Source organism: Mycetomoellerius zeteki, unplaced genomic scaffold, assembly GCF_001594055.1.
Source record: "Mycetomoellerius zeteki isolate Tzet28-1 unplaced genomic scaffold, Tzet1.0 scaffold149, whole genome shotgun sequence".
Taxonomy (NCBI): domain Eukaryota; kingdom Metazoa; phylum Arthropoda; class Insecta; order Hymenoptera; family Formicidae; genus Mycetomoellerius; species Mycetomoellerius zeteki.
Window position 1 is genome coordinate 536,039 of NW_017256436.1, and position 27,386 is coordinate 563,424.

General features: G+C 35.6%; 3 protein-coding genes across 4 annotated transcripts in view; 2 read left to right on the forward strand and 1 right to left on the reverse strand.

The window, feature by feature from the left end:
* The window catches only part of Dcps (Decapping enzyme, scavenger), a 10,529-nt gene extending 4,299 nt beyond the window's left edge, over positions 1 to 6,230 (reverse strand). The window contains exons 1-2 of one of the 2 annotated variants that reach the window (XM_018444340.1): positions 5,843 to 6,230; positions 1,431 to 1,608 (exon numbers count right to left, since the gene is read on the reverse strand). In XM_018444340.1, the coding sequence (XP_018299842.1) occupies positions 1,431 to 1,525 (95 nt within the window). In that variant the 5' untranslated portion in view covers positions 1,526 to 1,608; positions 5,843 to 6,230. The remainder of the gene's footprint in view (positions 1 to 1,430; positions 1,609 to 5,842) is intronic. The other variant, XM_018444341.1, reaches the window with a different exon arrangement.
* On the forward strand, positions 4,231 to 12,996 carry UGP (UDP-glucose pyrophosphorylase). Its single transcript, XM_018444343.1, is given in 10 exon segments — positions 4,231 to 4,500; positions 10,479 to 10,715; positions 11,032 to 11,214; positions 11,330 to 11,520; positions 11,552 to 11,642; positions 11,721 to 11,867; positions 11,950 to 12,088; positions 12,176 to 12,313; positions 12,469 to 12,635; positions 12,720 to 12,996. Coding segments are annotated over 10 exon segments (1,581 nt in total). The 5' UTR covers positions 4,231 to 4,425; the 3' UTR covers positions 12,933 to 12,996.
* A 559-nt stretch (positions 12,997 to 13,555) lies between these two features.
* LOC108720362 (uncharacterized protein DDB_G0283357) lies at positions 13,556 to 25,847 on the forward strand. Its single transcript, XM_018444336.1, is given in 22 exon segments — positions 13,556 to 13,731; positions 14,556 to 14,749; positions 15,130 to 15,188; positions 15,357 to 15,580; positions 15,583 to 15,685; positions 15,776 to 15,892; positions 16,253 to 16,378; positions 16,461 to 16,582; positions 16,696 to 17,048; positions 17,137 to 17,992; positions 18,082 to 18,397; positions 18,542 to 19,195; positions 19,197 to 19,382; positions 19,709 to 20,632; positions 20,895 to 21,305; positions 21,455 to 21,555; positions 21,856 to 23,060; positions 23,297 to 23,498; positions 23,769 to 23,810; positions 24,375 to 24,479; positions 24,564 to 24,689; positions 25,036 to 25,847. Coding segments are annotated over 21 exon segments (6,936 nt in total). The 5' UTR covers positions 13,556 to 13,731; positions 14,556 to 14,578; the 3' UTR covers positions 25,569 to 25,847.
* Positions 25,848 to 27,386: the final 1,539 nt, after the last annotated feature.

Sequence of the window (27,386 nt, forward strand, 5' to 3'; positions counted from 1 at the left end):
TAGCCAATAAGCTTACAGCTCCTAACATGTTCATTGGTTATCGCGTCGCATTTTGCCGCGCGATAAGCTTTTCCGCGTCCAGTGTGCAGGAGCCATAAGGCCGCGGTCTAAATGCACGGTGTAAACGTAGCCAATCATAATAACTAGGCCGGTATACGACCCATGAGAATACAGTCTGTAGACGCGACAGAGAAATATAATTCCCTTTAGGTTTGTTCTTTGTGTATGTTGAATGAACACTGTACTTTCCTCTCTTTCGATCTTCAACGAATTGTTATCTATTTTAAACGCAAAAAAAATACAGCAAATTAGTGTTGATCAAAAATTTGTTTCCTCCAGCTTCCACTAGAAAGAAGTCTGAGAGTGGCCATACCCGGAATTTAGCTGTAACCTTATTTTGAAGCGCCTCTATGTCCACAAAACGTGGACATTAAACTACGTAGCCAATCTCCACGATTCCGTCGGTAACGTCTACGATCCCGTCTGTAATGTCCACAATTTTTTGATTGTATTCTTCGCTATGTCCACGATTTTCGGTCTGTTTTCGGTGTGTAGATAGATAAAGACGAACAATCAATATGTCGGCGCTTGTTGAACAAATTATCCACACATTCGATCTTTATCGTTAAATCGATAATTAGGTATATAGTAGATAATTTTCTCATAGTGTAAAAAACTGGTTCAGTTTCTTACTTTTAAGGTGCTTTTTCATGTTGATGCTCGACGCTCATTTTTAGCGTTAAAACAGATGAACGTGATGAAAATTGAATATCAAAAGCGTCAATTTTAATCACGTGCCTATTTTGACGCTAAAAATGAGCGTCGAAGGTCAGCATAAAATATATTCTGTCCCCTCTTCATTATGCCATTATGTTTTAATTTGTTAACTTGCATTAATTAAGATTGAATTTGAATATACTCGCCATGAAAAGATCGTGACGTGTCACCTCGTCGGTAAAATCAGCCATTGGAACGCTACTTACCGACCACAAGGCACGTCACGAGCCGGCATATTTTTGTGATTCAAGGGTATCTTACGTTCAAGGTAAAAATATGGAGTCTTTCGTAATAGTTCGAAGGAATCTGTACGGTGTTTAGGTGAGACCACGTAATTCGGAAGCGATCGAACACGACAGGTGTTGATTTCTGATTCGACCTGTTGTGACCTTTCCCGCAACGTAAAAAGTATCAACCGTCTGAATATAATTTCGAGCAACGATGCTGCAAGTCGACGACAGAAAGGTAAATCTTGAGCTCTTTAGAGTATCTCACTTCCCTATATTATCCGTCAATTTATCCTTCCTGTTATCACGCATCTCTCCGCTCTTTTATATTTGTGTCACATTGTTTCTTATTTGTTGTTTTTCACTTGTTAAGGGTAGACCTTAACAAGAATTGACAGAGTTGTAAAAAGTAGCACGATGTTCCACCTGGCATCTGTTCTCCAAACGTTTGGCGAAGTCCTCTGATCTTCCTCGTCCTGATTCCGCTCCCGGCTACCGAATACATCCCAGTGGATTAGCATTAAGGTTATGCTCGTCGTTTTAACCTGGCGTTTTTAACGCGGTTGAAACTGTTATCTTGTGACTTCTGTTATCTTGAGATGACCTAGAACGCAAGTCCGATTCACTTATGCCCATTTCTATCAATATAGTTTAGTTTTAATCTCGGTTTAACTGACTTCATCTACTAGTTCTGAGAATAAAAAAAAATAAAGAGGAAGTTAACTGAGATTAAAGTTAATCTACATTAGTACGAAACGAACATTCATATCAACGAATAATTTATCGAGTAATAATAATAGTGTGAGTATAATGTCTCAGCTATTACATAATATTATTTCCCGACGTAAATAAATCTATTAAGTTTTCATTTCTATGGAAAGAAAGATTAGATTAAAAACGACGAATTTTATGATCGTAGATATTTTGCTTGGAACAATTAAGGCCCGGTTCCACTAATGTAAGAGCAACTTTAATCTTTGTAACTTCAATTTGCTGTTAATCTTTTTCTAATTCTTGGAATTAGAAAAATATAGAGTAAATTAAACCGAGATTAACTTTATTTTTTTTTAATTTTATTTAAATTGATGAAACCAGGGTAGAGTGACCACATAATTTTTTCTTTAGATCAGAAACGTGAAAATTGAAAATTTTTATGTAATGTATGTACAGTCGGTCATCATACAAACGATCGTCATATAAATAGAATATGTTTACGAATTTATGTAAATTATTTACCAGGTATTGTACGCCTTTGCCCGAAAAAGTATAGTTATATGCATATCTATACGATAACGTATCAATATGCGACACTTTATCTACCAGTCCTGAATAAATAGCAGAAAATGTTATTGAAAAAAAAGAACTTAATTATGTGCAACCTCAATGTCCGATCAATGTCCGATTGTTCTAAAATTACTTTGATTTTAAGCAAGGCTTAAAACTCTTTGTCTCTTTTTCGACTTTAAAACGAGATAGAGTTTTAAGTCTCGCTTAAAATCAAAGTAACGTCGGAGCAACCGGGCTTAAATGTGAAAGCTATCTTGAAGAAAAAAAGATCGTCTAACCATTCAACTTTTTCCCTAAGGTGAAAAGTAAAAATTTTTTATATGTATGTGTGTATACGTACGGTTAAGGCCAGAAAGGTTGCAACTTTTTTTTGATGGATTTCATGGGATCCATGAATAAGAACCAATCGCTCGGTGAGTAGGCTGCATTCCGAAACCCATCGAAAAAAAGTGTTGCAACCTTTCTGGCCTTAACCGTACGTATACACACATACATATAAAAAATTTTTACTTTTCACCTTAGGGAAAAAGTTGAATGGTTAGACGATCTTTTTTTCTTCAAGATAGCTTTCACATTTAAGCCCGGTTGCTCCGACGTTACTTTGATTTTAAGCGAGACTTAAAACTCTACCTCGTTTTAAAGTCGAAAAAGAGACAAAGAGTTTTAAGCCTTGCTTAAAATCAAAGTAATTTTAGAACAAACGGACATTGATCGGACATTGAAGTTGCACATAATTAAGTTCGTTTTTTTTCAATAACATTTTCTGCTATTTATTCAGGACTGGTAGGTAAAGTGTCGCAAATTTATACGTTATCGTATAGATATGCATATAACTATACTTTTTCGGGCAATTGGTAAAGGCGTACAATACCTGGTAAATAATTTACATAAATTCGTAAATATATTCTATTTATATGATGATCGTTTGTCACAGTTACAAGCTAAAAGCCCAAAACGCGCAGGGTAACGGAAGGTAACGGAAGGAAACGCGGAGAATGCATGTATAATTTTTCATTATTGTATTACTGTTAATGCAAAATATATTGGCATGCATATATGTATCTTTTATTTTAAATTTACGATAGTGTCACAGATGCCTAGTTTACACACATACAAACTTATAAATATATATGTCTCCCGCAAGACCGGCCATGTATTTTTACCCAAACCAGCGAGTTGCAAGCATTATCCGATCAAATTCTAAATCTTTGCCGGTATTTTCGGACGCGATAAATAGTTTATTTTTCGAACTGCCGTGTAATTTTAGGTGACAAACATGTGTCTGAATTTATCGATTCTTCTTATTCTTAAATGGATTTCTAATCCGTCTAGAACAGCCATTCTACAATGTGCTCTTTGTTTCCTGTTTCTTGCTATTTGTTTCTGTTTGTCTCTTGCCTTTTGGTTAAAGAGACAAACAGCAAGGAACAGGAAATAAAGAGCACATTGTAGAACAACCATAATGCGGGGTCTACAATAGAAGTCGTAGCAGTCGTAGGGGCTTAAGTCGTAGAAAATTGACCAATCACAGTCGAATATGAGAAGAATAATCAACTGTGATTGGTCAATTTTCTACGACTTAAGATCTTACGACCGCTACGACTTCTATTGTAGACCCCGCATAAGAGTCACAGTGCCATAACACATCGATCCTGTGTAGATATACTTAACAGAGTTTGGCCATGGGAATTTTGTCAAAACGAGTGAAAAAAGAGAGTGTATATATATATATATATAAAATTGTGTATGTATACTTTTTATATATGCTATCTCATTTTAACTTGTATAACTGTCTTACTTATTCTAACTTGAATTCTATTGAAGTTAACAAAAACGACGGGCCAATCAAAAGTTTATTATCCCGCAGACAGACTCTTATAGGGGGTGGGTTTCATTTTTGACGTTCACTCACGAGTATTATTTGTCCTTGTTTATTCGATAAATAATAAGGGCGAAATAATTCTACGAGCGTCAAGTAGAATCCTTTCGCATCCAGGATCTCCAATCCTGTATAAACAGAGAAGATTCGCGCCCGAAAGAGTCCCGTATCTCATTTGACCGGACGTCACGTGTGTGTACGCATTTATTTTTGTGTTTGGTGGAGCGCGCCTTGCCGCCGATCGCCGCACGCGCGATGTCACAGTCGCATTTCACGTCCGCCAATCATCCGTTACGCTACAAAGTGCCGCACATGGAGTACCTGTTGCAAGTAAGTGGTAATCGTCGCTGGCTTCTGTCTCTCCACCGGTCTCTCGACCGCGGGACCGTTTCATTTCGGTATTATAATATTCATTTGAGTTAAGTCCGAAAGATTCTCGATTACTTTCCGACGAAAAAGACTTCGCAGCCGAATTAAAATCTCGAGAGATCCCCGAACGTTTTCTCTTTCGTGAAAAGAACCTTGCATCTGAATCAAATTCGAAGGATTTGGGAATCTTTCCTCGCAGAAAGGATCTTACTTAACGATCTTTTTGTGAAAAAAACGTTATTGATCTTCAATTGTTCGTCTGGTTGTTGGTAGAGTAAATCGAAGGAAGTATCAAATGTCTGAAGAAAATGCTATTGCGAACTTCCGGGATATCCGCGGAACGTATTACTACGAATCTATTTCTAAAAATATATTTCTAAGATTGATAAAGATCCGCAGAGGATGTGATTAGATAAAACGTATATAATAAATAGCTTGTAAATTCCTCGTATCGTAGCGATGACTTTAAATCTTATGATATAACCAGCTTTTGTTGTCGTAGCTGTTTATGTTTATTGGAAAGCGAGTCTGATTGTGTTGATTGAAATTCTGGTTAAAAATAGACAAATCAGAAATTTTCTGAATCTGTTATAATTCTAGTTTAGATAACCAGAATTCTGCCTGATATGATTTGATATTACAATTCGTCCATTTTTAACCGGAAATAATCTTGTCCGGAAACCAGCTGCTTGTACACTGAGAAAAAAAATTTGTTCAATTGACTAAACACATTTAGTTTGCAAATTTGGTTAATTCAACAAATTTTATTTAATTGAATTTAATCTTAGTCTGCTTAACAAGCTGTTCAATGTTAAACAGACTACGGTTAAATTCGATTAAATAAAATTTGTTGAATTAATCAAATCTGCAAACAACTAAATGTGTTCAGTTAGTTGAACAAATTTTTTTTCTTAATGTAGCCGTTTACGTTTACTGAAAACAGTCTGGTTGCATCAATTGGAATTTTGGTTGAAAATGGACAAATCAGAAATTTTTCAAATCTATTATAATTCTAAGACCCAGTTTCACTTATTCATTGTCTCTTACTAATTTTAGAATTGGAAAGAGATGAGAAACAAGTTGAACCTCGGTTAAGAGTTAACCATGAGTTGTGGAACTGGGCCTAATTGAGATAATGAGAATTCTGCTTGGTATGATCAAAATTTTCTGATTTTCAATCAGAAATTTTTTTTTCAGTGTAATATTCATTAATTCTCCGCTGTGATCTGTCTCGCGCCTTTGTTCCCCACGTGTGAGATAACGGCTATCTTTAGATATCTAATGAGATTAAGTCGTTACCTACATTTGAGTCGTTCCCTCAGCTATCATAGAGACATCGAGGACGTTTTGTTGGAAGAGATCGTTTAAGGATCGGGCTCCACCTGATCCGCGAGCTTCGGGAATCTCCTTTTTCGCCACGGACTAAAAGTTTCCACGAGTTTTTACGCAATGATTTATACAAGCACTCGTACTAATCTGTCGTTATGTAAGCTAATGATAGGCGAACCCGACTCGAGTGCGCAGCGTCATTCTGGGATGTAATACCGATCTCATTGGCCGTTTAACCCTCGAGTCGATCTTGTGTAGCGTGCGACTTATCTTTTTGCGGATTTCTGAAAGGCGATGATTGTTCCTGATTCGTACAATAAATCGTATATAGAACGAAATGGAAAAAAATTTAACTAAATAAGAGAAGCAAGTCAAAGTCAGATGTTGGAATAATAAATAATTTTTTAAATATAATACATCTACAGCTGGTATTCATATTCGATTTTTCAAGTCTTAAGTTAAATGTCTTAAGATGCTACGGCTTTATAATTCATTCGTGCACTGAAAGAAAAGATTGACTGCTTCAGTAATTTAGATAGTAAAATATGGCACTTCGAATTGACAGCTGTAGTTAATTAAAAATGCTATGTCATTCAATTAATCTTTACTTTCAGTATGACATCTTAACACTGTATTTAAGATAGTTTTAAATATTATATAAGAATTGACTATAAATATCCTATATGCATTTTTAAATAAATTCAGATAAATGACAGCGCGCCGATATTCGAACTCGCAACGCAATCAAATTGAAATTGTGTTGCAAGTGCGAAAATAATCGGCGCGCAGTCATATATCCGAGATAAATTTGTTTAAAAATACATGCAGATGTATTATTCCAACATCTGACCGTAAATGGCTTATCTTACTTATATCCGTTTCTACCAATGTAGATTAACTTTAATCTCGATTCGACTTACTCTTCATCTTTTTCTTATTCTTAAAACTAGAAAAAAATGAAGAGTTAGTTGAACCAAGATTAAAATTAAACTGCATTGATAGAAATGGAAATTAGTTAACGTATTCATATGACGGTCGATCATATTTTGACTTAATGTGAAAAAAAGTTTTATTTTCGAGAGATAGTAAATCGCGAGAGAAGAAATTCGAATTTATGACTCGCGAAAACGTTAAGTAACGAGAGAAATATGAAGCAAATATTCCATATTTCTTTCTGTCAATATCCACGTGTCTGGAATAATAAATACGAATACAGTTTGTGAAACGTTTGCTTCTGCGGCGACTTTACTGTGTGATAAGACCAGTAGAATCAACTTATATAAGTAAAATCATGTTCCGATCAGAAAACACAAGATGACTTTTAATCGACCTTAAGAACTTCTTTTTTTTTCTCATCATTGTCAAAGTTTACGTAAGAAATGACAAAGTTCTACTAATATATAATAGAGTAACTTTAATCTCGGTTTAATTTATTCTTTATCCTTTTCTAATTCTAAAAATTCTTCTAATTTTAAGAAATTTTTTTCTAATTCTAAAATTAGCTTTAATCTTGATTCAACTGCACTGATTGTAGAAACAGGCACAATTCTAAGAATTAGAAAAAGAAAAGTCAGTTAAATCGAAATTAAAGTTAATCTTATATTGTATTGGTGGAACCGAGCCTAACTGTAAGTCCTTCTGATCTCACTTTTCTCATTCGACAGTTATTTCACACGTATCGTAAGGCATTCGTGATATGTTCTTGTAACGGATGCCAGATGATAACCGAGATAGTAATCGGGAATTATGTTCAATTTAGTTTTGTCGTAAAATGTGTTTCAAGTGAATCGAAATATGTTATTCGCTAATACTTGTCATAAATGTTGCGATAACGGCGTTTAAATTATTATTAAAAATAACGTTTAAATTATGTTCACACGATTATTTTTAATGGCTCCGAAAAAAAATCTCTCTTTTTCCATGGCAATTTTCTGTCTTTCTAATATCCCGAATAATTGTGACATAAGACGTCTTTAAATCATCTTTTAGACGCAAAAAACATCTTATCACCTGATTTTAGACACTTTTTGTGGTCTGGAGACTATTTATTTTAACAGAAAGATAAAATTCATGCGACGTATGTGTACTCCGTTCCTCAAAATTATCTTATCGCATGGTTTTGTAAAAAGGTCAACAGGGGGACCAGCGTTTGCTCGAGTATCAGTTATTGTTTCCTATATAAATTTAGTGATTCTTAATGCTAATGTATAGAAAATAAGTTTAAATGCACTAAGTGTCTAAGTGTTTTTTGCGATAATCCTCACGTAAGTCCCGCGATAATCAGTCGCGAAATTCCTCTCACCGTTGCGAAGCCGGCTTTTACGCTTTTTTAGATGCAAGGTCGACAGTTGTGCGCTGTATTACTATCGCAGTACATATATTTAAAAGTTAAACATTCAAATTGATGATTATATTATTCGTTCCGCGTATTTTTTACGTCGGTCTCATTCACGAAGAAAATAACGGGAAAAAATATTTAAGGTAAACCTCCCAGTATCCTGACCTATGTTCGGACACACAACTTACACAAAATTTATTATTATTAATCTCAAATGCTTTTTTTATTACAGTATTATAATTTAATTGCATTTAAAGATTACAATTAAATTATAATATTACGTTTTAAAAAGCGTATTTGAGACTAATATTAACTTAAATAAATAGTGTTATGTAAATGGATATAGATTATGTTCGGACATAGGTACATGTCCAGTCACTGGGATCAGACAGTACCTATGTCCGGACAGTTACACAAAACTTTATTTATTTATATTAATATTAATCTCAAATGCTTTTTTTATCTTAAAGATTAATTTGAATTAGTTGTCTTTTGTCATTAAACATCTATTTATATTATTATTTTCCGTCAGCATATTAATTTTCGAATTGTAGTCGGACACTGGGACAATTACGTCTCAGTATCCGACCGACTTGTCCGGCCATTGGTACATTGAGGCATTCTATTATTTATTTAAATATTTTAATTAATAATTGTTATAAGTGGGTTCAAATATTTTTTCCTTGCTAAAGGAATCTTGAGTTTTCAAATGAATACAAGTATTTATATTAAAAACTTTTTTAATATTATAAATTGTATTATTTATGAGAACCTAACGCTTAAACGTCCGGCTACTGGGACATTTACCTTATAGTCCGTCTTATATTAAAATAAATCACAAGTAATGTCTTAAGATGCTAATCTCTGATCTGTTCACAACATCTTAGACTATACTTAAGACGGTCTTAAGTATTATATAAGATACGACTATAAATATTAGCCCATGCCAATCCTATCTGAGAATATTACCTCAACTATAAATCAAATTAAATGAAATCGCGAATTATCGCTCGTTCCGTTTAGTCTTTTTATTCTTTTTTTTTTTCGACAATAAACCGAGAATCTCCGGGTCAATTTGAACTCGAATTATCGTCTCGCAGAGATCAACGCGATCGCGACATTAGGTCAGGGTTTTTAGCTGCGGAAATTTTGGGAAAAAATGGTTTTTTTATTGCTATATACATGTACTTTACCATTAAAAAAAAATGATTTCTCATTATTTTATTGTCTTCTACATGTCAATCGGTTTAAAATTGCTCTTTTTATTTCTGCCAATGTAGATTAACTTTGATCTTGTAGGTTAACTTTAAACTTACTCTTTATGTCATTTTTACGACTATAAAAAGATAAGAAGCAAGTTGAACTGAGATTAAAGCTATTTTACATTGGAAAAATGGACATAGATTAACTTACTTTTTGCCCTTTTCTCCTTCTAAGAATTAGAAAAAGATGGAGTATATTTAGCATGTTTTCTTTTTTTTCTCCTTTTTTAATCCCATATAAAAATAACTATACAAATATTTATACACGCTTCCGTATCTAGCCGTAGTCTGCAACACGTTGATAATAAAAGACAAATTGCGAGATACCACTTTAATTAATTGGAAGAAAATGAATAAAAAATGGAATCTTTTTTCTCTTCTTTCCTGAAACGCGAGCGAGATATATGTAGCGTTAAAATTCAATCGCCGATTCTTATATGGTAATTTTCGTTTCTGGATTTATCGTTATCGCATTCCATTTATTTTATTTTTTTTACACTCGTTATCTATTCGTTTGCCTTTTGAGAGACCTTTCCCGGCACGAACGACGCGATTGCTTTCGCGCGTTTTTCGAGAAGACAATGACGACGATTCACAATGATTCGTCGCGTGTTAAAGAAAAAAAAAACAGGAAGAAAAAAAAAGAAAAAACAGTCCTCGTTAGCGACGCTTGTTGATTGCTACAGATTGCGGTCGATTTTTACGAGATTGCGTTTCTACATGAGAATTTTGTCCCGACAAGGGAGATTTTAACGAGAAACTTTTTGAGAAAGCGGTCAGACACATCCCGAGTCATCGTACGCGTATACACGATTTATTTATTTTTCTTATTTTTCTCGTACTTTTTTTTGTCAATTTATACGGCCGCGATCTTGAAAAATCATCATGCGCAACATTTCGCCCTCGAATTGCGACGAACGGCTCACCGGAGCGGATTGGGAGGACTTCGCGAAAAGGATAGGTAAAAAAAAAAGTTTCGATCTAGCTATAACACGAAGGAAACTCCACAGGCCCGTGGTCACCAACGCAGCTCTTCAGATACACAGGCATTCCGCGAGCGTACGAAGAGAGATGCACGGGATGAGCTGCAACGCGAGCTTGAGAAGCTACAGGCAACCGCCTGCGAGAACAGGGCGACGATATTCAGTCGGCAGTTCGCTGGATTCCAACATCTTTTCGAGCGATTCCTGCAGGAGGAAGGCCCGTCCTTAGAATGGGATCATATTCAGAAGCTGCCCGAAGATGCGGTGAGTGAAACCCGATCATGCAGAAACAGAAAGATCAAGGAGATATCCGCGACGCTTCCTCTTTTTTTTCTTTCAAACAAATTTAAATGACACTGTGTAACAGCATATTTTTCAGTTTATTTTAATTAACAACTCCGTATTGATAATTATCGTCACTAATTATAATTAGTGAGTTGAGAACTGAAATTATTACGATTATTTATGGATCTTCTAAAAACGTTATGTACCTTATTAGTGCTTTAATTGGTGAATTCTATTAATAAATAATACAGAAATTTAATTAACTTTATAATTCTGAATTATGCTTTTTTCATAGGTCAAGAATTACAACTCCTTGCCATCACCAGAGACGAACGAGGTGAAGGAACTGCTGGATAAGTTGGTTGTCGTCAAGCTAAACGGTGGTCTTGGAACGAGTATGGGATGTCACGGACCGAAGTCCGTTATTGCTGTACGAAATGGACTCACGTTTCTTGATCTCACCGTCCAGCAAATTGAGGTATTGCGACAAATTATTTAGTTAACCTAGTTTATTCTTATCATTTACGTAATCACTGTTAGTTTTAAGATTATAATATAATATATAATAATTAAGTGTATTTCTATTGTAACAGCATCTAAATAAAACGTATAACGCTAACGTGCCACTCATACTGATGAATTCGTTCAACACAGACGACGATACGCAACGCATAATTAGAAAGTACAAAGGAATTGATATAGACATTTATACTTTTAATCAGAGTTGTTATCCGCGCATAAACAGGGATTCCCTTCTAGAACGATTCTCAAAATCACTGTTAACATTATTTTAACACGTTCACACAAAATAATACATAATTTGTTAACAGGTGGTATCCACCCGGTCATGGAGACTTCTACGAAAGTTTCCATAACTCTGGTCTGCTCAAAAAATTCATTCGTGAGGTAATAAAATTGCATTTTTCACGTTCATGCAAATAATGACACGATAATCAATTTTTTTTTAATTTGGATTTTTTGCAGGGCCGCGAATATTGTTTTATTTCTAACATAGATAATCTTGGTGCCACGGTAGACATAAAAATCTTGAAATCGTTGCTTAATAAAAGTCCGGAACCACCTCTTGAATTTGTCATGGAAGTAACTGACAAAACGCGAGCGGACGTCAAAGTGCGTTTCGTGAGAATTATGAAATTCGTCTGGAATAGCGTGAGAGCAATTCTAATTATACATTTTATTTTATAATTAATAGGGTGGTACGCTTATAAAATACGAGGATAAACTTCGTCTCCTTGAAATAGCTCAAGTTCCCAAGGATCATATTGATGACTTTAAATCTGTTAAAACATTTAAGTATTTCAACACCAACAACCTCTGGATTAAACTTAATGGTATGTGTATTTAAGATTGTCATACAATTGATTATGCCATACAATAAATATTAAAATTGTGTTTAATATATGTTGCTTCTTAAATAGCCATCGAGAGAGTACTTGAACAAAAAGCATTGAATATGGAAATAATTGTAAACAGCAAAACTTTTACCAATGGTCTAAATATAATACAACTTGAAACAGCTGTAGGAGCTGCTATGAAATCATTCGAAGGAAGTATTGGTAAGTGCTGAAAGAGATAACACTCCTGATTTAACAAAATTATTTGTTATTCTTTAATTTCTAGAATAATTTCTTTTTCTCAAGAAATCCTGCTTTATTTTAAATCGATTCTCTATACACAATTATATTTAATTAAAAATGTTTATTTGCTATAGGTATAAATGTGCCGCGCAGTAGATTCTTGCCGGTGAAAAAGACTTCTGATTTAATGCTTGTAATGAGTAACTTATACACACTACGTAACGGATCTCTCGTAATGAGTCCTCAAAGGATGTTCCCCACAACGCCTCTCATCAAATTGGGAGATAATCATTTCTCAAAAGTTGTTAATTTATACGAGTTTTATTTTTAACTTCATATGTATAGTAATATCTAGTCTCATCAATTCCTTTTCCTTTTCTTACAGGTAAAAGAGTTTCTAACCAGATTTCCGACAATACCGGATCTCCTCGAGTTAGATCATTTGACGGTATCAGGCGATGTTACCTTTGGGAAAGGGGTAACGCTGAAAGGCACCGTCATTATAATCGCCAATCACGGAGAACGTATAGACTTGCCTTCTGGAACTGTTTTAGAAAATAAAATTGTATCGGGTAATCTACGTATATTGGATCACTGAGTTGTAGCGGGAGGACAAAGCATCTCGATTCGTCTCGCGGAGAGCATATAAATGTCCGAGAGAACAGGGTCTGTGGTTTCAGCAATCGTGTCTTAGCTTAAATTAACTAGTCAAGCAATTCAATTGTATATATACATGTTATTTTATAGAGAAAGGGCAAAGATATATTTCTATAAAAAATTATTTTACTGAATTGTATATAAGAAATTGTATAAGAATTTAATAATGAGATATCGAAGAGAAATTTATATAACATATGAAGTATATACTGTTGTGTAGGAATGGAAGCCTATATAAGGCATATTATATTACTATATTATAATGAATAAATGCTCTTTCAAATTTTATTTATTTCTTTAATGAAAAACTCCTGATATATGTACATTAAATAAATGTCTGCAATTTAAAAAGTAAAAGCTAAGTGTATAAGCCAAGAAAAATTACACTCTCAATTACAAAAATAATAGAAATTAATTGTCGAATAAATTAGAAAATATCGAAAGTATCCTTTAATTTTCAAAGAAAATATTTTTATTCTATTCTCTCCCCTCCACCCTTCCTACTCGTAAGATTAGTGTCATCTAGCGATGCACGACGAATTTAATCAGTCGAAAACATCGTGACCGACGAGCTCGAAGTTCCGCAGTGCCTCACGATAGCCCGAACGAGTTAATGGAGGACAACGATGTGTTTCGATAGGATACGTGCTCGGGAATTTATGTTCATCGCGTACGCGGAGTGAGTACGCACATCCTTATCTCCTATGTTCGTCATCCAGGAGGAACGATAATTCTCGCAGGTAAATGGAGTTTTCGTCTACGCGAAAAGGGGTCGAGAACGAGGGGGGACTATCAGGGAGGAAACGCGAATTCGTCTCAGCTTGCCACAACGTCGCTAATCGCTATTTCCGGGCAATCCGGGCCACCCAGCGGATGAGTAATTAGTTTAGCTTGACGTGGATCGACTTTATGAGCAAACGCCACCGTAAGGAGATCGCTGACGCTGTTCGGAATATCGGAGTACGAAGGCTACGTCAGGCTACGTTCGTTAATCTATCGCGTAATCGCACTGCCCTTCATCGAGATTCTTGTTGGAATTAGTATGGGCGCTTTTGGGTCTAACCTACCTTAACAGTGTAACATATATTTTTAATACTGATTATTTTAATATTAATTATATAGCAGTAGAACTATGTGGTTAATCGAAATCAAATGTGTTTCTGCTTATGTTCCCGACCCTCTCGAATGTATAATACAAGAACTGTGACCTAAAAATTACATATATATTATATCATATATAATTACATATATAGCTATATATAATGTACACACATGTGTGTTATATATTTCAAAGTATAGAAACCGAAAAAATTCTTGATAAAAGTATAAGGAGAAAAATATAATAAAATATATTGAAAGAAAGGAATGAAAAAATGGAGGCAGACAGGTGGTGATAAACAATGCTAGTAATACTGCAGTTGCTGTTAACAAAAGATATTTCAATTTATTATAACAGTTATTGTATATCAGTATATCAGAAAAATGCTTTTATTTTCTTAAATATAATACTTTTATGTAAAACTGTGTTTATGTATGTTATAACATATTTTACAACTCATTTTAGAAACGTTACAGACATTCAACGAAATGGGGAAAGTCAAGAAAAGACCGGAGTTGCTGCACCGTAGCAAATCGCATAATATATTGCGCAATCTAATGCTAAGAGATTTCGGATTACACACAACACATAAGACCAGTACTCGCGAATTGGAGCCGATAGCTGAGGCTAACTTTGTGCTGAGGGACCACAAGGAATTGGTTTGTGCTTACGTTTATGATTAACTAATAATGGATCTGTTTTTTATAGCTGAACTAGTATATATTTCTTTATACTTAAAGTGAAATAGATATAAGATATTTGACGAAAGTGAAAATGAAAGTTCTAATACAGTCTAGTGCAGAACAATGAAAAACAAACTTCATATAATGCAACTTGTGTGCTTGTATAATATAACTAAGTCCTGTTTACTTTATCTCTAAGTAGATATTATACAGTAATAAATCTTATCTGATAAAATGATCTTTTACAATAATTTTTGTTCTTCAACTTCATCAATTTCTAATGGCTAAATTAATAATGATATATTTATTGCTACATATGTATATAACAGTGAGATATAAGTATTACTTATTTGCAGAAATGTGAATTACCTGGTGTTCCTAGAGCCACTTTCCTAATGGTTTTCAGTCCTGATGGGTAAGATACAATGAGCAAAATATAATTGTTTTCTATTGTTATATTAAAAGATAATATTGATAATTAAAGAAGGAAGTAATACATAACATGTGTGTAATAGCTGGTTTTATTATATAACATATAATGCAATAAAGGAAATTAGAGGAAATTATCAAATGGCAATTTCAGGACCATGGTAGCTTCTACGCATGGGAATCACAATGTTTATATCACAGAAATTACGACAGGAAAGAATATTAGAACCTTGTCCGGACATCCACGTACTCCCTGGTGCATAGCTTTTCACCCGTCTTCCAGTCAGATCTTAGCATCCGGCTGTCTAGGAGGTCAAGTTCGCGTGTGGGATTTAAGTGTGAGTATCATTTGGAATTATATATATATATATATATATAATTTATGTTAGTTATAGCCACATATAATGAAATTCACTTCTGGGACTGGAGTAAGTCTCAACCTTTCGCCGTAACTGCTACAAAGACTGATAAAGAAAAAGTGAGGTATGTTTAAAAAAAAGATTGCATTATAAATTATGATATAAGAAGAAAAAAATATTATGAAAACTATATCTTTCTTTGTAAAAATTACAGATATGTAGCTTTTGACAGTTTAGGAAGAAAATTAATCACAGGCATCGCGAATACGCCGCAAGTACAATCACAATGGGATCGGGCTCCTGTGGGACAATTACTTAGAACTAGTTTGATGTGAGTAGGAACAATGATATAAATATTACTTATTGTTAGAAATAAATTTTAGATACAGGTATGTTCATCACTAATAGCTGAATATCTTTCACGGCTTTAAATTAAAAAAATTAAATTGTTTTATTTTGATTTAATTTAATTAATGTATGAACTAAACAATGAAATATTTATTATAAATTTGTTGATAATGATCTCTAATTTCTGTTTTTAATTATTTTTCCAATCAAATAAAATTGAATATCTTAATTTTTAATTGTATTTCTGTTCATTGACTTAATTTTTTTTATTCATACTTTAATATGTGCGTTAATATATTCTAAATAATTCTGTTTGCATTGTAACCAACTCCGAAAATATTAGGAATTTTAGGTATCAACCACGAGAAAATTTCCCGGATATTGAACTTTCGCCTTTTCACTTGTGGAATCATGGTTCTTTTTATGGAAGAGGATCGGCGGACGGTAATACTGCAGATAGAACTTCTCGGTATTTTTTTTTATTCCATACAATGCAAAATTCATCAAAATTCGTCGGAGAGTTTGCGAAATTTGAATAGAAATTCTTTCAGTGCATATCTATTTATGCGCAGAGGCCACGAAATGTCCAGTTTCACGCGATTCGCCAATCAACAGTTTAGGAACAGTACACGGCAAGAAGCGCGATTTCAGCGGCGACGAAATCTATCTGAAGGTATAATATCTTCTACCGTGATATTACAGGTTCTGTGAGCTAATAAGTATAACTTCATTCAATACTTTTAACAATTGAAATTTGTTGTAATAGTTTTATACCTTACGATGTAGAACTAAATCAAACTAGAGAAGCTACAAGCATTACAAGAAATACACCTCGTCCGACCGGTAATCCAGCAAACACAGACAATATTGATAATAGATCAGCGGACGATAGTAACGATGACGATTTGCCGAGCTCGCTGAGGAGCCGCGATCGAGAATCTAGCACAATAAATGATTCTCATCCCAGGGATGAGTTGTATGAACGATTAAATAACGTGTGGGTTGGCGTGGACGAAAGATTACGCGGGAGCAACTCTCAAGATCCGGAGAGGAGAATAAATTTATGCTACAGAGATCTTGTCGATCAATACGTGACGCTCGTAAGACGTTACTTTGACGTTTCCAGAAATAGAGATACGGTGAGCTATATACATTATTATTCGCAACTTTAGCAGAATTTTTTTCTCTTATCAAATGTATATAAGAATATATTAATTTTTTTTTAAGATTGATCGTGGCACTGATCCTATGGATATGCCGGAAGCATTGTCCTCTAATTTCGAGGAGTCTAATAATAGAAACGAATCAACGGCGACTGAATTATCTATACGAAGATTAAGGAATGAATTGAATTCCAGCGCGCGAGCAAACAACACGAATCTGGAGAGGTTGCAACGATGTCAACGATTATTGATGGAACGTTCCGAGCAAGAAGAGATCGGGACCACCCTTCAAAATTTAAGAGAGGCTCTGAATGCCGCCGCCGAAAATAATAGCTCGTGCTTGGTGCGATTGCAGAAATTGCGAGAGAGATTGCAGCGGCAGACCACGACTTTATTTGAGCATTCTAACAATCGTAACTCTCGCCTTCAGCTGCTTCGCAACGCTCTGAATGATGAGATCGAAGCACTTAATAATATGGAGGCACAGTTCACTAATACGAGTTCTAGAATCGAACGATTGCGGGACGAATTCACGATGTACGGTATTCTGCCACGTAATCGGCATATCGCGACCGATTCTTCGCAGATGAATTTTAGTAATGCCGAATGGAGAACTCTTACGTCAAATGATGGACAAATGCCCAGCACTAGTTCTATGCCATCAATGTTGTCTTCGAGATTAAACGATTTAGAATCCAATGTATTCCCTAGCACAAGTTACGTTGATGAGAATGAAGAGCGTGGCATTTCATGGTCCAATGCCAACAATAGTGAAAACGCTAGCACTTCATCAAGAAGTACTGGAAGAGCAACAAGAAGACGATTCAACGATTTGAACACGGAGGACGAGCCGCCAAGGCAACGAAAGCGGAAATTAGGTCCTATTGAGTTTTCTGTGCCGATGCCGTTATCCTATATTGGTAATACTTCTACTTGAGCAAAACTACACCTAAATAGAATAGAGAAATAAGATTAATGTTATTAATCCTAAATTTGTCTGTTCTTCTAGAAGACAGCTCATCTTCGAGCGACGAAGGCTATTCGCGAGCATCAACATCTCGTAATAGCGCATCTAATTTTACAGTTTCAACTCACTCAGCGTTTCAGCCAAACGTACCCAAGTCCGTCGCGCAACGAGCGAGCAGCAGCTCACAAAATCAAGAAGCGCCAATTAATTCTCCTAGATTAGGTGAAACAGATAGGAATAATTTACCTGACAATTTAAATAACGAATCAAACGAAGATAATGGCCAGGATAACAGGACACCAAGGACCACGCGAAATGCGCAAGAAACGAGATCTCAAGAACTCAATCGCAGGCAAGGGTAAGCGTACTTTATTCAATCTTTTTCTAATTTTAATTTTTACATTTTTATATTGTTGAGATTCTTTTTAGTACATTTTATGTACATTTTTGAAGATATCATATATTTGAAATTTTTAACATTTAGAAATTCACCCTTACTCAGGAGAGTGATAGATGTTCTGCAAATTCTTCGAAATTTGCACGCGGATCGGATGGAAAACAATAATACTACTCAACAAGTATTATTAGACGATTCGGAGAACGGATATTGGCTACTCGAAGAGAATAGTAACTCGGATTCAAATTTGGACGATACAAGTTCCAATACCAACTCGAGCTCTCGTCGGTGGACTAGTCGATGGATACGACTGGATACTTCTAGCAGGAATTCAGAATACCCTAATGATTCATCGAATGAGCAATCTCTATCAAGACCTTTTTCGGAGGACGTAGATCAAAATATCAATGATAGACATAGAGAGCAGAGGAACCAATTGTCGCCCGTGTCTGCTAATCCTACTCGTTACGAACAACCGCCATTGTTCCCGTTTAGAAGTTTACGAGAAAACCAATCCCAAAGAATAGAACAAACGCCCACTACCAACAACTCTGACAGTACTACGCTTCAATCACAGACGTCTGATTCAAACACAACGCATACGACATTAGCAGGATTCGCGGAATTGTCAAGAATGGTTAATGATCCTGTTGCAACGAGAATCGCCAGTGTAACTAGCCGCGAGGACGGATCGACAGTGAACAACAGACAGCAGCAGCAGCAGCAGCGACAGCAGCAACAACAGCAGCAGCAGCAGCAAACATCATCAACAACAACAACAACAACAGAATCAAAACCAACGAAACGCAGATGATCCGGATCTTGACTACGTTATAGATCCGATAATGCTCGGTGATAATATAGATCCAAGAGAGAGTTCACTAGGAGTTCGGCAAGGAATTCGATTGCTCAGTCGTCATATCGACAACATGCACCGTTTGTGCCGGTAAGTTAACGATACGAGTTAACGACACCTCAGTATATTGTAGAATTTCATACAAATGTTATTATATAAATCATCTAAATATTCTGAATTGTATTTTGAATCAATTTTATAATGGCATAATTAATGAAGATGGAATTTTTTGGTTAAAGTTTTGATTTGAAATTTAATATGTGACAGCATCGAGATAAAAAAAATATTGTAATTCAAAATATTTTTTAAGTTTATTATTATTAAAGCAACATTAGAAGATGAGTTACAATTCTTTTTATTGCTTCTTTTGATTTCTGTGCCAATTAAAAGTAATAATTTTTTCAATTCATTAACAGAGCACGTTTGGAAATAGTTCAGCTGTGTCAAGTGCGCAAAATGTGGGAGGATCTGCAACGACAGATACGATCGTTGCACGTGACGGTTCGTGTAGAGAGACAGAACGATGATCAAACAGAGACGCAACGAGACAACGTTGCCAGCAATCCCGGTCCATCAACGTCGGCTGCGAGTTTGCCTAATGAATCGGCGAAGAATTTCAAGAAAGCCCTGCTAGAAAACTATCAGAGAGAAAGTAACGAGGGCGATCGTGATACAAGATCATATGATCAAAGTCAGCCATCGACGTCGAGCGGAGTGACTGGTCTCGAAAGAAATCACGAGGACGAGCCGACGTCTAGCACTCGTAATATCGAAGAGAGTACCAATATAAGTCTCTCGAACCTGTTGCCGAGCGATGCCGAGCTACGCCGGATGCAGTGTCTCAAACTGAACGAGATGCTAGACGGCTTGTACGCGCGACTGACCTCGCGCTGTCAGAATTGCGATTCACGTGTCACCGACACGCGGGCGATGAACGATCACACGTATTCAAGTTTGACGACCGATGGTGACGTGCAGTTACCTAGTATGTCCAGTGTCGTGTCGAATATCGGGGCTAACTCGAATCTGCCAGCGGTTACCGCAATAACCACAACTGAATCGGAGCCGTTACCCAGCATCTCGAGTTTTGTCAGCAGTCTTGATCGTGCTGGTCCCAGCAGATCGACCCAGTCATCGGATACGAATATTAATTATTCCGCAACCGGTAACAACAGCGATAATAATGACGATAATAATATCAATTCTGATCCTCCTATGGCGTATCCAACAAATCAACCTGGGACTTCAGCTCGTACCACAGCTTTCACATCGTCAACCAAAACATCTACCATTGACAGACTTAATAGACTGCGTGATAGACATGAAAGGATATTTTTCCGGTATTTATGTATATGTTTTTTTTTTAAATAATGTTTTGTTTTAAAAATATTAAATAATTATACTTTTAACTAATAAAGATATAAAAACAAATTATTTCAGACTTATATTTAGATCACTTAAAAGTAAAGTAACTTTCATCTGGAAAAATCTTTTCACGAATTTATCATTTGAAGAAATATCATTGCATAATTTCATAATTAAACATTATATATTGTTTCTCTAAGTCAATTGTAATTTTGTTTAAAATATTTCATTTTTCAGAAATCATTTAAATATGCCATTAAGATACAGAATAAATAGATCTCTGAGGTCGCATCGTTTTATGCAACGCCTTAGGTCTCTGTCCGCCAATAATCCATTTCGTCATTGCGAGCATATTAGAAGACCGTGGTACTTACGCAGAAACGCACCTCAGAATAATGGCAATGGCAACAGTGGTAACGACGGTTTAGATGTAGACATAGATATGCGGGATAGAACGCGAGGTTCGAACACATCTGAATATCTGCAAAAGATGATCCTACGACTGGAGTTGCTGGTTCGACAGCAGAGGGCCTTGGCTCGAAACAGCAGTAGAAGGTTGAATGGTAATAATCGCCAATCCGAAACCAACAGAGATAACGATAATCGGGAAATGGAAGAGATTCGTGAAGCTACAAGATTGAGAGCTAGGTAGGAAGAACGACATCTCATATAATTGTGTTACAATATATTAATATTAAAATATAATGACATTAAATATCGAGCAAATATACATATGTTATGTTCAGAAACTGTTGCGTGTCATAATAGCGTATATATTCCAATTAATACTATTTCAGACAAGTTCTCGGTTTGATGGTACGATCTTTAATCCAATTCTTCGAAGTAACGAGATCAGGAAACGGTTCCCAAAGCAATGTTCTCTATGAGCAGATGTATAGTAAGTTTACTGTTTATTATGTAGATTAATGAAATGTAATATAATTTGAAAAATGATATTCTCTAAAAAACCTAAAATGTAAGGTAAAACTTTTATATACAGTTTCGTTTTCAAGATTATTAATTTTGAAAACGAAGAAGTGAATGCCGTTTTTGAGAATATAAAGTAAAAGAGTATCTGAAATTTTCAAATTTGATTTTATCACATAAAATTATGAAATAATTCCATGTTTTTCACATTCTTTAAATTATGCATTTCTTGGATTGTTGATTTATATCAATTTATATATTTTTTTTTCAGAGCTGTATGTATTGTTACATCTGGCACTTGAGCTAACAGATTTATTGCTGGCGCAACTAGTAATAACAAGACGAGAACTGGAATCTAGTCAATATGGACCTTTCCCTTCTGATTTATCGGTTAACAATCAAAACAGGAGCGACTCGCGCAATAATAATAGTGTTGACAATAGTCTACAGACGGAAAGTCCGCGTCGTGCTAGCGATAACGCACCAAGACGAAACGCAGACGGAGAAAGGTTACCGAGAAACCGCGCTGAAATGCCAAGTGCGGAGGAGCTCCTTTCAGTACACGGGAATAACATACGTTACCGCGTTATGGCGCGACGATTAAAACGGCTATCTTGCCACCGACGAGCAATTCAAATAATTAATGGCTTTTCCGGAAATCAAGCTAACAATCCAGCAGCAGCTAGATCTAGCGATAACGGCGATGATAACAATTATGATGATAATACGCAAAACGAAGATAATCGACAGTCAAATTCTGAAAACGCTCTGTCGGCGGAAGTGCAGAGTATTGTGGAAAGAATTCAAAGCAGCAGCTCGATTGACAACGATGACCGCAGCGAGACCAGGGTAGGAGTTGAGAATCGTACGATGGACGCTGCAAATGAGTCGCGAAATTCAAATGAGAGTTATCGGCGGAGTTACAGAAACGCTACGGTATCCGAGCCGGCGGTCAGACGTATCAACGAGTCAAGGGATCAGCAGGAGACCGACTCTACTACGCATTCCAACGAGAGCTGGAGAAATTGCCTTGTTTACACTTCATCGGGAGATGAACAAAGCGCCAGATCATCACATCAGAGACCTCGTTGGACTCGTCAATACGCACGGGGTGCGTGCACGACGAGCCACCGACGGTCATTGCTCGAGCGTCCTTTACACTTGCACAGATACGGCAACTCCGACTCGAATAACAATCGTAGATTCCCTCAAAGTAGAGAGGGCACGTCTCTCCGACGGGAATTTAACGTTCCCGAGCTGCAGGTAAACAACGTGCCCGTGAACGACCTAGATAATTTGTCTAGTAATCCACGAAGAAGGCAAAATACGCCGCCGACTCCGCCGCATACGCCTCCGCCGTATTTGATTAATAATATTCTCCATAATGCTGATAACAGAAACAACGATCGGACAAACGAATCCACGGATCAGCCAGGACCAAGTTGGGCTGGACAGTCGAACAATAATAGAACTCGGGTATAGTATAAATTTTGAAACATTTGCGATTTTAAACCCAAGCATTACCTAACAAGTAATTATAATTCCGTGTATTTTTGATAACTTAATTTTTATAAAAGTTTATGATTCACAAATAATTTTTTACATTAATTTATGAATTGTTATTTTGTCGGTCTTTTGATAAATGATAGATTCGATCCTCGCTTCTTTGAAAACTAAACAAACTTTTAAATCATTGTTAACTTTTGTATCAGGTATTGACTCCAACGTTCTTAACGTTGTGGCGCAATCGGGTTGGTCCCACTTGGATACCTCGCTACACTGAATTCGTAAATAATTCAGGATTAGTGCATAATGTACGAATTGGAAGTGCAGCTAATTCCGGTAATGGTGGTAGCGGTGGTGATGATGGTGGAGGCGGAGGAAGAAGTGGAGGAAGAGGTGCAGGAGGAAGTGGTGGAGCAGGAGGAGGAGCAGGAGGAGGAGGAGCAGGAGGAGGAGGAGGAGGAGGAGGAGTAGGAATAGGAGTAGGAGTAGGAGCAGGAGCAGGAGTAGGAGCAGGAGCAGGAGGAGGAGCAGGAGCAGGAGGAGGAGCAGGAGCAGGAGGAGGAGCAGGAGGAGGAGGAGCAGGAGCAGGAGCAGGAGGAGGAGCAGGAGGAGGAGGAGCAGCAGCAGCAGGAGGAGGAGGAGGAACAGGAAGAGGAGCAGGAGCAGGAGCAGGAGCAGGAGCAGGAGGAGGAGGAGGTGGAGGTGGAGGTGGAGGTGGAGGTGGAGGAGGAGGAGGGCAGGATCCAGGAAATGATGAAAACGATTATTATTGGGACTTTGGTACATTTTTTTCTAAGTTTGCAGGTGTATGTATCACGATATAGAATGATCTCTTATTGGTGGTACATTCAAAAAGAAAGCGATACTGATAAAAAATTGATCAATTTGTTTGAACAGCAACTATCAAAGTATAAACAAAAATATAATATTTTTGTTTATAAAAAAATACAAATTTATTATCTTATTTTATGAATAAGATTAGTGATAATTGTTTAACAACCTCAAGATGCTTCCTACTATTTTTGAAATGTTGAATTTTTATTTTAATAACGTTAAACTAGTGCAAATTATGCAAATTTCAAAATAAAGTTATATTATTAAACGTTGCGACTTTTAAGATTGATTTTCTCAAAATACATAATGTCATACATTATATTCATACATCATATATTATTATCAATAACCGATCACTCTATATAATATTGTTTAAAGGCTGAACTTATTTTTAAATATACAAGTATATGCAATTCGTGTGAAGATATAAAAATCAAATAATTTCTTTAGAACATATACCTATGGGTATACCATTCAACCCAGCGTTCGAAATTCAGACTTATCGTGTTCAAGCATGGGACTTCTCCAATGGTGACATACCTGATATTACAGACTGTTAGTAAAAAATGTCAAATATAGATTTATTATAATTATACGCGTTTTCTGTATACGTTTATACATGCCAATATAATTTTTCAGCTGAGAAAAACGTTGTGGTGCGCGAATGTAAGATTCATAACGATGCTAGTATTGATATATCCACAGACGGAAAATTACTAGCGACGCTTCTACAGTCGGGTCGTATTAATGTTACGACTACGTTAGGTAAGCAAGAAATGCGTATTGATCTCGATTATTGATGAAGTATATACACATACGTATATATTCTCAACGCACGTGTATTTAACGCTTTTTTTTATCTTGAAGGGATAATTTCTTATTTTTGTATCGCATCTTTTTCACACCAATAATCTTGCAGGAAGATATTTTTAAACAATAACTTCTTCACAAGGGGTAGCGTTATATTAAAACAGCATAACAAATACTATGAACGTATTACTTTGCGCATTGCTGTGTAATTTTTTCATTATATTTATACAGGAAACAAAATAACAACTCGGTTATTTTAAATTATCGAAGGACTAAAGCCATGCAACTTGTTTTATTTTAGGTATTTACAGTCTACAGTGGGAAACACTAGGAGAAAAGATTCATTCAACCAATATCGATCAAACGGTGGTATCTGTCTCGATATCGCCCACACAACAACATCTTTTGGTAGGTTTGGCGCGCAGGATTCATGTGCCTGCCAGACCTTTTCCAATGGCTCTGATTTACAAGCTGATGGAAAAGCAGTCCGACGATGAGAAGAATGTTTCGTCGACAGATCCGACCATGGAATTGTACGATTCCTTTGACGAGATGCTCGATGATAACGTTTCTACGAGTAGTATTCCGAGACGAAATAATATTACAGCCAACACTTCTAGACCGCACATCCAAAACTGGCGGATTCGGGAGAGAAACGAGTTTGATATGGATATCAAACGTCACAGGGAAAGTATGGTGCTTATCCGGGAGTTGTTCCAAAACTGCCGGGAGGTTTCCAGTTACCTCAGTCTAAATTGCATTAGATGGGCTCCGCAGCCGGGCCAAGGGATGGTTTACGCGACAAACACTGGACAATTAAATATCCTGCAGTGATTCTACGCCCGTAGTAGACGAAGATGGAAGTAAACGTATTATAATGCTTACGATGAATGTGTCATACATGTAAGACGTAATACAGTATCGCGGTTCGCCCCCTAAATGAATTTCTTTTTGATAGATTGTAAGGAAGAAAATGCCAACGTACGACGTGCGATAATAAGTTTTTATCGCAATTGATTATCAATCTTGACAGAGTGTATGACAGTGATAAATAGCATGAGACTGCTACGGACTAAATTTGTATTTTTATTCTTTTCAATATTGTGCTATCATTTTTTTATGTTTCGCAAAGAAGCGTAAGAAATGTAAAATGTATAGATATAAAATAATATATGTTCTTTCAATTAGTTACTATTGTATAGTTTATGTAGTTTTTATATTCCTATAATTTAAAAAGTACTCTCTTCGCATAGTTTCTATTAGACTGAATTTGTAGTGATACGACTGTCATTTTTTAGAGAAGCTTCTGTCATATATATATATATAATATGTATTTTCATATTTTATATATATATATATAAAATATGAAAATGTGGGGAATTGGGTCGTTATATAATATTAATATGTATTTACTGATCGAATGGACAATGGTTAATGCCATCAAATAAATCATTCAGAACGTACTTCCCATTTTTATTATCTTAATCATTAGGAATAGAGCATGCCATCTCTTTGCAATACTTTCGTCTGGTGGATTTTTATATATTTGTTGACTGGATATACTTTATTGATTAGAAAGAGATATTTATAAATGTAATTTTTTGAGACGAAATAATAGTTTTTGTTCGTTTTACTTTTGTATTACGAGAGATGAAATGTTTATTAAAATTTCATGTATATTCGTTTTATACATCTATACATATATGTTAAAAGTTTTGGCATAGGATATAATATACAAATGCAAATATACATATTGGTTAAATAAATTATTTCAGGCACAATTTTATTTTTGTAAGAAATATTGCGTATCTTTTAGAAATTTGGCGCTTTTCGGAAAGATGAGAATGGCTCCGCTTGTGTATACAGTCATCGGGTTTCGGTACAACTATTGTATACAGTTGAATAACGTGTAATTGTATTTCTGTGTATAATCATTATCAATAATAATTTCTTTGCAAAAAAAACCATACGTTTTATACATATTAACTATCATACGTACGCGCGCACACATCGCTTTCTATGCTTCTAATCGCGTAAATAAGAATAAGATACAACGTTAAAAGGGAAACTGTGCTGAAAAGGTAAACGATTTATATTTTTACGTTTCCAAGGAATGCCATTTGCATTCGATAATTATATGAAAGCGCTATGTGTTCAAGCGGAAGCATCCATTTTTTTAAATATCGGGCAAGTGTAGGAAAAAGAAAGACTTCTAGTTATCTGTCTTTTTTTTTAGTAAACGTGAAATATGCGATAGAGTATAAATTTCATATCTGCCTTAATATCTGCCTCTGTAATCGGACAATAAAATTTACAATGAAAATAGATACAGCCATATGTTTTATGCAGATATTTATATATATATATATATATGTACAAAACGATATAATGTATTGGTATATCTATTTATCACAAATTCATATTATAAAAGCATCGGTCTCATAATATGTTAAACGTAATATTTATTACGTGGAGTTAAAGTACTATAGGAGAATCTGTACAGACGCTAGGATGGAAGACTTAAAGGCGACCCTCTACGAAACATCACCTTCAAGCGCAAATGTTTTTTTTTCCAGTGCTCGGGTAACTACTAACAAAGTGGTACGGTTTATGATACATACGTTTACGAATCTTATACGAATTCGGCAATTT